The sequence below is a fragment of the Protobothrops mucrosquamatus genome, unplaced genomic scaffold, assembly GCF_001527695.2.
Source record: "Protobothrops mucrosquamatus isolate PMUCROS unplaced genomic scaffold, P.Mucros_1.0 scaffold_307, whole genome shotgun sequence".
NCBI lineage: Eukaryota > Metazoa > Chordata > Lepidosauria > Squamata > Viperidae > Protobothrops > Protobothrops mucrosquamatus.
The window spans coordinates 818,787-829,158 of NW_015386383.1; the positions used below are offsets into that span (position 1 = coordinate 818,787).

Below are 10,372 nucleotides of genomic sequence, written 5' to 3' on the forward strand. Positions count from 1 at the left end.
TAATATTCTAGTTAGAAATCCTATCCTTCTAATTATAATAATACTTTTATTTTTAACAGTTATCTATTTTCTTAACCATATTCAAACATCTGTTTAATAATATAATGTCCCATCTCTTTTCTCATAGTAAATTATATTTTGGTAACCAAAAGTTTCCCTTATTCAGACTCTCTTGGCATTTTCATATTTCCCTTCTCATACCAAAATATAGTATTCTAGTTGCATAATATAGTTGCATATCCTATCTTTCTAGTTATAGTAATACTTTTATTTCTAACAATTATCTATTCTCTTAGCCATGTTCAAACATCTATTTAATAATATAATGTCCCATCTAATGGGTCAAAACCTCTATTTTCTTCAGTCTTACTCTGGCTTTCTTCCTTTGTCAACTAACTTTCCAAGTCAATGCATTTGAGTCTTTCCCCTGTTTTTGTGTATATTGTTTGAAGTAAGAAAGACAATTTGATTAAAGTATTTTTGGAAGAACACTCAGCCCATTTATATTCATTAATCAGCCTCCCTCCTCCAATTTTCCACAGTTCTCCTCACAGTTCTATCTTCCGTTCAATCAGCTTTTCTTTCTTATCCTCAAATGTATTCTGAAATCTTGACAAGTAAGATATCTTTTTCATTTCTGGTATTATCGCTGCATTTTCTAATTCTTCATTTGTCTGAGTCTGACTTAGGTCCTCTGTCTTTGGATCTGCTTCCTCTAATTTCCCTTCTATTTTCTGGGTTACTGGTTCCTTCTTTGTAGTCATTTTCTGAATTTGTAAGTTTAGATTAGAAAGTTGTTCTTTTATCTCCTTTGCATTATTTTTAATCTCATCATGAGCTAAGACAATTGTCTCTTGTATTGATTTCAACATAGAAAGAATTTCTTTCTGAGATTCATCAACATTTTTTTGTTGGTATGTGAAGCTGGGGTTTTGGAGACAAATGTTAGAGATGTTTTTTTACCATTTAAGACCAAGTGCAGAACATCCATTTTGTTTTTATATGTGGCCTTAATAGTCCAATCTATTTTGAGATTTAAAAAGTTTCAGTCAATTGTCATTTGAACTCCAAATTATCCAGCCAGCCTGTCAGTACGTCCTTAGGCCTCCCCTAAACAATTATAAACAAAGTCCAGGTTTTTCTGTCCAATGAAAAACATATCCTTTCTGTCCAGTGAGAAAAGAAACAAGTAAAATTTATTCATCAATCAAAAGTTTATAATCCAAAGTGTTCCATCATCTTGATCAGTCATGCCTGTTTCTTCTACAGAGGAATAGTTCCATGACACAGCTCTAAAATTCAATTAATATTTATATTCATAATCCAAGCAGGCCAATTTCAAATAGTTTATCGTCTCTGCCATGCAGATAAGCAGCCCAAGAATTGGGTTTTTTTCCCCCTTCTCCAGCTGTAGTCTTCAAAAGCGAAAGTTTCCAAGGACACCCAAAGTCTTATCTGAGTCTCGGCTTCAGGCCAAATTTCCTTTAAACATAATAAAGTGTAGTGCCATGGTTCACCACTAGATGTCGTTAACGCCTTCCAGCTTCAAACTTATATTGCAAGCTTTTCAATTCTCTTTTCTCAAAAAAGTTTCAAAAGCACTTTTAGTCCCCAAATTTCAAGGCTATATATCTATATTGATTCCAAATTAATGTTATAATTTTCTCCGTTTTCCCCCAAGTAGTTACTTAGCCACTTTTTTTTTCCTGAGGGAATGGGCCGGAAATTCCCTTTCCCTCTCTCATCTGGGAGGATTCTTTGCTTTGGGCGTTTTTTTCCAGGAAAAAGTCTTAACGTTATAAAGAGAGGATAGAGTCTCACCCAGTTTCATCCACGTTGCTCAAAAGTTGCTCATTAGTGCTTATTTCCTTCGGTTGTCAGCAGTTACGCTTTCCCTATTGATACACAGCAGCCAAATACTGTTTTCTGTAATAGGAATAGACAATATTTGGGGCTGCCATGTGTGGAACTAAGTTGGAAAACAAAGACTCATGTACTCATTTGTGGTAACCTGCACGCACAAGGCACACCCAGCCATGCACGTTGACAATGTTGCTCCCTCTCCCAGTAATCCTAATGCAGATGGAGGTACAACCCCATTCCCCACTTGACTTACTTAGCAATAGCACTTAGACTTATGTACCACTTCATAGTGCTTTACAGCCCTCTCTGAGCAATTTACAGAGTCAGCATATTGGCCCCCAACAATTTTGGTCCTCATTTTACTGACCTCGGAAGGATGGAAGGCTGAGTCAACCTTGAGCCGGTGAGAATCGAACTACCAAACTGCAGTCAGCAGAAGTAGCCTGCAGTACTGCATTCTAACCACCACACCAACATTTATTGCCTGTCATATTTTGGCAAGACGCAGTAACCACGAAATCCTATCATTTCAAAAGCCATTCAGTGTCATAGAGTGACTGAAAGCAGAGTAGTCTGATAGCATTATGCCATGGTTTGTTAAATAAACCACAATTGGTTATGTTCATAATACTAAAACTGCCTAATCCCAGTAAAAAATGCATTTGGTGTAAGGCTCCTAAACCTTTTGCAGTCACAGCTTCATTTAGCATCACTTTAATGTACAGAATTTCCCTAAAAATCCAAACATGTATGTATGTATGTATGCATTCATGTATCATTTAGCACATTTGCATCACATTCAATAAACACAAAAATACAAAATATGAAATATAAAATGTGAAATTATAAATGTATGTCTAGATTACAGATATAATTTTTACTTCATTTATGACAGCCAGGAAATCAGCAAAGTCTTCATTAAAAGCTCTGTTTTGTCACTGTCACTATATGTTGCATTATTTGTTTTTCAGCCTCGCAATTCACAATTTGCCACAATTCGGTGATGGTGTTTTGCCCCACTTATAGAGGGTGCTTGCACGTTTACCATGGCCAGTGCGAATTTGGTTCAGTATTGTCCGTATCCAAACACCAAATTAACACAAATTAACAATGAAAATACAATGAAACTTTGGGAAAGGTAGATTTATTGTAACAATGTAGCTAAAAGGTTCTTCACATCTTCCTAGAGTTTGTCAGTACCTCCTGAAGGTGTCTTCCTGGAAACCCTGGTTTAAGGTGTTCCCAACAGGTTCTACATGATCCAAATCACACTTTGAACATGGATCACTTCTCGGGGCTTGTGTTTTCATAAGCATTGACCCACAGGTATAAATAATAATAAAATTGGAAGGGAGGTCATCTATTGTCCAACCCCTTGCTCAGGCAGGAAACCCTATATTATTTCAGACAAATGGCTGTCCGGTCTCTTCTTAAAAACTTCCAGTGTTGGAGCATTGACAGCTTCTGGAGGCATGTTGTTTCACTGATTAATTGTTCTAACTGTCAGGAAGTTTCTCCTTAGTTCTAGGTTGCTTCTCTCTTCGGTTAATTTCCATCCATTGCTTCATGTCTTGCCTTCAGATGCTTTGGAGAATAGCTTGACTCCCTCTTCTCTGTGGCAACCCCTGAGATATTGGAACACTGCTATCATGTCACCCCTCGTCCTTCTCTTCATTAAACTAGACATACCCAATTCCAGCAACCGTTCCTTATATGTTTTAGCCTTCAGTCCCGATCATAGGTTGCCAACTATAATTTAGTTCAATGTGTTGTGTAGTTAGTCTAAGGAACATTGGGTCATACATATCCAAATCCTGATTCAGTTAATTATAGTCAACCTGTTGGACAAATATATCCATTTTTTCTGGGAAAATCCTACAGAATTAATGTTTTGGTTCATTCAAAGCAAGACTCAGCAACTTGAGTCCTTAGGGTTGCATGGAGGCCTACAAATAACTCCTTTCTTGTAGCCCACAAGCCTCTATTGACCAGAGTTGCCAGAAATTGGAGTTAAGATTTTTGTGGTGGGAAAAAGAAAAAAAAATACTATCTACCCTACAGTATCATCTTAATTGTCAATAAAGCAAAGAAACAGCACTAAGTTCTTGGTATTACCTATTGTATAACGTAGACATTTACAACATAAAATGCCACTCTTGGCCATCAAAATATTGCCTACTTGCTTAAGGGATCCACAAGACTTACTGAAGTAGCACACAGGTGATTTTAATGCTCCAATTTTAATGAAAGAACACTTGATTCTCTTCTCAGATAAAGAGGTACGTACTTCATTCAGCTGCCTGGAGTTATTCAGACTTAAAGGTAGAAAGATAATGGCTGCAGTTGACTTTCTTTTAGAATAGCAATTTTTAACTTCTCTCTACTCTAAAAGGGTTTTAACTCAGTAACTGAACAATAAACAAAGCAGGATTGGATTTTTGTTAATTTACTCAGTACTATTAGAAGCCATCCATGGATGGGGAATTCTCATTGGAAAGCTACCTAGATGAGTGTTCAAGCCAGGTAAAGTCCAGGATGTTAGTTTAGGTTATTATAAGAATGGCTCTAGTGTATCTTTTTGTGCTTGTGTTTATGTGAATGGGGACTACATTTTAATGTATTTTGTTGTGCTAATCTTAAAATGTATATTATTAGTTTATTTTGTGAAGCCATAAAAAGCAATTGTGTATAAGTGTGTATGAACTTCAACCTTTCTCTAATGTCAGTTATTATTTGGAAAAAATTACATATTTTCCTATGGCTAGGAAATCCTAGAGTTATACATTAACTGTGAAGCTAAGCAGAGTGGGATTTGGTGAGGAATATTGCAAAATTCTAGGGCTGCAGGCTGGACTAGGAAGCTGTTCAGTTTGGCTAAAAGAAATCATCTTTGATTGGTAAAACTTTTTTGTTTCTTGCTTCCTGAAAGTACAAATATCCTGCTTCAATAAATTTAGCAAGTATCTATGTGACATTCTCAGCCTATTATATTGGCAGGCAGCCTGTAAGAAGGACAATGTGCCTGTTTTATCTTATTTATTCTACTACATTCAGCTTATATATATGTGTTCTAATGATAAGATAATTCTAGATAAGTGTTACCAAATGGCAAACTATGCATTGAGGGGCGGTGGATTCTCTGTTAAATTAACAACAGGCTAGAATAGATTATTTAAATTGGGGATTTGCTGAGTCATTAGCACTTCCCATTGTTCCACTTGGCACCATAGTTGCCTGAGACAATTCATGAGTTATAGCCAAACAAAAGTGGTGACTTCAAACCTCTAAGGGAACTTCCTAGCTGACCCCTTTCTTGAATAATAAGATTTTGAGGAAATTCTCTTCCTCAAAAGTAAATAAGTTTTATTTAATTAGAGCCAATTAAATTTACACAGTGCACTAGGCCATAAATTGCTTTGCCCAGGACTGTTTAAAAACTCAGAATTGATTTAGAGCACATAATCTGCTACACCATAGATAATGGTTTCCATATCACTGTAGATGGGGAGTTGTATTGATCTATGATGGTGAGAAATGAGAAGTTTGCTAGTGATTTTTCTAACACTTTTTATTAAAAGACATGAGATTTCATGAGCTGCTGTCCACTTGATCATGTAGAGAATGGCTAGTTCTATCTTTACTTCATCAGATGCATAACCAGATCCTATAACTGGTGAAATAAGCAGCAACTCACAAAATCTCATGCCTTTTAAAAAGTATTAGAAAAAGTACTATCAGTATTCTGATTTTTTTTAAATCACAACCTAGGGTTATCAATCCTACCTAATAAGGATAAACAAGAAGAAATTTCTCTGGCAGGACCCTCTAAGATTAACACTGATCTCTTCTGAATTCATGGAATAAATAATTAACTTGCTTTGCTCAGCCCATTTGCCTAGAAGTAAAAATTGGGAGATTCATGGAATTTGCTTCCAAATAAATGTATTAAGAATTATAATGTTGTAGAGAGATTATTCAAGGGAGAAAAACAGTATCTCTTAAAATTCAGGGTCTAGGAGCATCCTGGTTCATTTTAAAAACAATGCCTCTTCCATCCTGAAAAAAGGCATAAATCTGTTTATTAGTCTTATTAAAAATAAAAAATCATTTGCTATTGTACATATCGATAAAATTTCTCCATAAAACCTGAGGTTGTCAACTGAGCTTCTGCTTTGTGGTTTGCAAGCCTGACTTTAAGTTTTACTACTGTGTGTATGTGTGTGTTTAAAAAAACCTCTGCTTCTTCCATTTACCTCCTGTTTTTGTACAACAATCAAAGCCAAGTCATTAAATACCATGCATCAATGTAGTACATAAGGAAATTATGGTGTTACTAAGGGGCTGGTACTCTGTAGATATGGAGAACTTTGTGTAGTACTTTAGGAATCCATAAAATCAAAGTGCCTGAAATGTTTTCTGCCCTCTATCCTTGAAGGATGATCTTCCATCAAATAGCCCTCAAATGTATTCTCCCATGAGTCCCTTTGGGTCAGATTTGCCTATTTCTGCCATTCCGGGCACATTGTTTACTCCTCAGCCTGACCAAGGCAAAGACTTCCCTTCGGTAGATCTCAGCTTCTTGCCAGATGATTTTGGACAAGATGGCAACAACAACAACATGCTGGAAGAGTATCAAAGCCCCCAGCTGGGAATACAAGGCAGTGGAATCTTCTCGGAAGACAGTGGAGGGTCCCAACAGAGGGGTGAAAAGGCAATTCAGCCATTGCCTGATTTATCTGGGACGTGTCCCTCCATGGCCCCCATGACTCCTGTGACCCCTACTTCAGAAGTTTCTGGCATTATCCCACAGTTACAGTAAGTTTTACTCAAAAGCTGGTTGATTTGGTACATTGGCATTTGCCACATTTTAGTCAAGCATGTTAATGAAAACCCAATTAGTGGGAGTAGTTAATGATTTGGCAGAATATTCAGTCCCAGAATTTTGATTGAGTAAGCTATGAATAAGTCAAGCATATGGCATGAAAAAAGGGGCAAAGATGCAATTGTTAAGTTTCCTAGGCAACAGTACTGAAGTGACTTGCTATTAGCGTTTTCCAGAATGACTATGCTTCCCAGTTTAGTATACAGTTCTGATATTCCCTGGTAATCTCCTGTCCAAATATAAATATAGCCTCTATATTTAAATGCAATGTATTTCTATCGTATTATTGCATAACGTGAGAGTGATAGCTTTTTAGCATATAATCAAGACTAAATTCAAAGTGATTAGAAAATCCAAATATAAAGGATTACAGCTATATTAATAATTGGATGAGTAGATGGGAGTGGATTTTAAAACCTAATGTAAATCATAGAGAGACTTGCATTTCCATCCTCCCCCTCCCATCAGTTTGCAGTTCATTTTCAGTAAGAGTCACTTTAGATCAGTGGTTCTCAACCTTCCTAATGCCGCGACCCTTTAATACAGTTCCTCATGTTGTGGTGACCCCCAACCATAAAATTATTTTCGTTGCTACGTCATAACTGTAATTTTGCTACTGTTATGAATCGTAATGTAAATATCTGATATGCAGGATGTATTTTCATTGTTACAAATTGAACATAATTAAAGCATTATATGTAANCCCTGCACTCTTTCTAGAGTCTCAACATTTTTTTGGATTGTGGTGACCAAAACTGGATGCAATATTCCAAGTGTTGTCTTACAAGGCATTATAAATTGATATTAACACTTCACGTGATCTTGATTGTAATCCCTCTATTGATGCAGCCCAGGACTGCATTGGCTTTTTTGGCAGCACACTGCTGGCTCATACTTAAGTGATTGTCCACTCCGTGAATGTTCCCCCAACATAACAATTTCTGAGAAAGAAGAGCCGGTCTTAAATGTGGACAATATTGTACAATGGAAGGGAAAAACTAATTTGGCTAGTAGAAAATTACAGAAAAGGGATGGGTGATGGTAGGCAGGGCAAAATGGGATATAACCATGATTAAACTCTTCCCCAATTTCACCCAATCTATATGTGTACTTTTGGTTTTTCTTGCCTAAGTGTAAGACTTTATTTTTCTCTACATTGAATTTCATTTTGTTAAGATAGGGTCCAGTGTTCAAGTCTGTCAAGATCCACATGGATCCTGAGTCTACCATCTAGAGTGTTGGCTATTCCTGCTAGCTTAGTATCATCTGCAAATTTGATAAGTTCCCCTTCTATACCCTCATCTAAGTCATTTATGAAGATGTTGAAGAGTACTGGGTCTAGGACAGAATCTTGTGATACCCCACTGCTCACTTTCCTCCATGTAGACGTAGTTCCATTAAGGACTACTCGTTTTCTTTAACTACCGGTATAACATACAGTATAAATGAGCCACTCTTGGCTGGTTTCAAATGATATTTAACCTAAATTAAATTATGACTTAGGGTAATTTGTGATGCCAGACTCGCTGATACATGCTTAGAAAATCTTCTAAGTTTTTTGCCTAGTTCACTTTCAACTGAAAGTAGTAGATTATGGCCTGCTATCTATTAGCTCAGTGGCAGTATCTGACGAACCTTGTGCTGTAAACTAGATAGGGAAATGGGGAAAAAAATAATTCTGGAAGATGACATAGTCTCAAAGAGCCAGGTTTGACTAAAAGGAAGGAAATATTAGCATCAGAATCCACAAGACCTCTTCAAACGTAGCAAGTTGTTGGGTGTATCCATGCCATAGTTGTGCCACTGTTGTGAGGGCTCATTTGGGCTATTTTATTGGCTGAGTGAGGATATTTTGGTGGCCTACCAAAATAAGTTAAGCATTTGATAGATCTTTTTACTATGTTCTGAGGGTTAAAATATTGTAAAATTCTTTACCAATCAAAGAATGTAAACCCTGAGCCATTTCATAGCAGGTAGGAGGCATAGCCTCTCCCTCTTACTAAAATAGTAAAATGGGCCAGAAGCTATGGCAAATAAATGTGCAAAGAAGAAGAGATGAACTCCAGTAGAGAGAACAGAAGGAGATGATGCTATGGAGTTCTTGGTGCTATTTGAGCTTGATTTTTTGGGCTTGCAGGGGTTTCATTACCCAACCAAGTAATGTTGATTGCTGAAGGGGATGTATTCTAGTCTTTTTGTTTCCTAGGGAACCACATTTCCTTCATCAGCCAACACTCAGATAAGCAGGCATCAATACTAGACAGGCAGAAAACAAGGTACCCCAGCAAAACTAGCAGGGCAAGCTATAATATATAAACAGGCAGCAAACCCTACACTGACTCGCACTGAAGATGTTACCTAATTGGGTAGGAGGGGGCTGGGGGTTGCTAAATTGGAAAACCTCTAAAAAGTATTGTTAGTAGGACACATCCACAAAGCCAATATGACAATCTGCATCTACTTAGAGGCACAGAACAAAACTACGCACTTGAATTTGAGAACAATTGTGCTCATTTCTTGTTTTGAGAAAACCCACTTTAAAAAATGAGAACAAGATTCAGAATTCTGTAATGGATATATTGGGTAAAAGGTTTTTTTTTATTTGATTACTCTCATAGGCTGAGGGCATCAAATTATTGCTGCTAAGTTCTCTGAATCTGATGGAAACCAATCATCTTCAAATGACAACGGGACTTTTTATAAGTTAAGATATGAAAATTTATTAAGCAGCTTTGTGTGCAAAAATTGCCAACTATAAAACCATACAATATTTTTGAGACATAATAACACAGCATCATCATATTCAACATATGATAAAAAAACAGTTTTCCAGAATTGGATGGCCAATTCTTATAATACAAGGTAACAGACGTACATAAAACAAGTGTCTTTTATAGTAAACTATCTTTTGAGTGTTTCAAACTACCCATGTTTCTAATGTCTACTTTTTTTTAATCCAAACAATCCTGGGCAGTTTCTCCACTGTCTATGTCTTACCCTCCTCTTCAAGCAAGACAGCAAATGTCTTATCAAATATTTCAGCCTCTTAATATTTTCATAGCATGGTTCAGCTGCAAATCCTTCATCTTTAAGGCTGTTTCTCCATGTTTTTAGTTGTTTTGATGTACCCTTGGTAATTGCAGGGTGGAGAGAAGAGAGATTGCTCACCAGCTGGAGTAAATAATGAAGGTGTCCACACTCCTTCCCTTCTGATAAACATGACTCAGTATCATGAAAGAAGCACTTCTCAGTTGAGCCATCCAGAATCCTGTATAATTACGAAGTAAGAGGAAAAAAAGATGGAGGGGAAGAATAAGATGGGAACGACTCAATAGTCCCTCCTTGTGAAGTGGGGGCAAGGGGTGCAAGTGGGCCTGTTGATAATATACCTGGCCCCCTGCTATGTGTCAACGGCCCTGCCTGAGCTAGCTGACGTGATAGCCGGGGTGGCGGTTGAGACCCCCAGACTTATAGTCATGGGGGATCTCAACCTGCCGTCGGCGGGCGAAACGTCAGCGGTGGCTCGGGAGTTCTTGGCCTCCATGACGACCATGGACTTGACCCAATTAGTTCATGCACCCACTCACACGGGAGGACATACACTGGATCTAATTTTTGTCTCTGGCC

At 37.3% G+C, this 10,372-nt stretch overlaps 1 protein-coding gene and 1 long non-coding RNA gene across 2 annotated transcripts in view; one reads left to right on the plus strand and one right to left on the minus strand.

Moving 5' to 3' along the window:
• Nucleotides 1-4,335: 4,335 nt before the first annotated feature.
• TBPL2 (TATA-box binding protein like 2) overlaps nt 4,336-10,372 on the plus strand; it is a 17,617-nt gene continuing 11,580 nt past the window's right edge. Inside the window, exons 1-2 of the mRNA XM_015832128.2 lie at nt 4,336-4,386; nt 6,299-6,678. Of these exons, the coding sequence (XP_015687614.2) occupies nt 4,336-4,386; nt 6,299-6,678 (431 nt within the window). The remainder of the gene's footprint in view (nt 4,387-6,298; nt 6,679-10,372) is intronic.
• Nucleotides 9,455-10,372, minus strand: part of LOC114923951 — a 14,135-nt gene continuing 13,217 nt past the window's right edge. The window contains exon 4 of the long non-coding RNA XR_003810748.1: nt 9,455-10,013. This is a non-coding gene — a long non-coding RNA (uncharacterized LOC114923951). The remainder of the gene's footprint in view (nt 10,014-10,372) is intronic.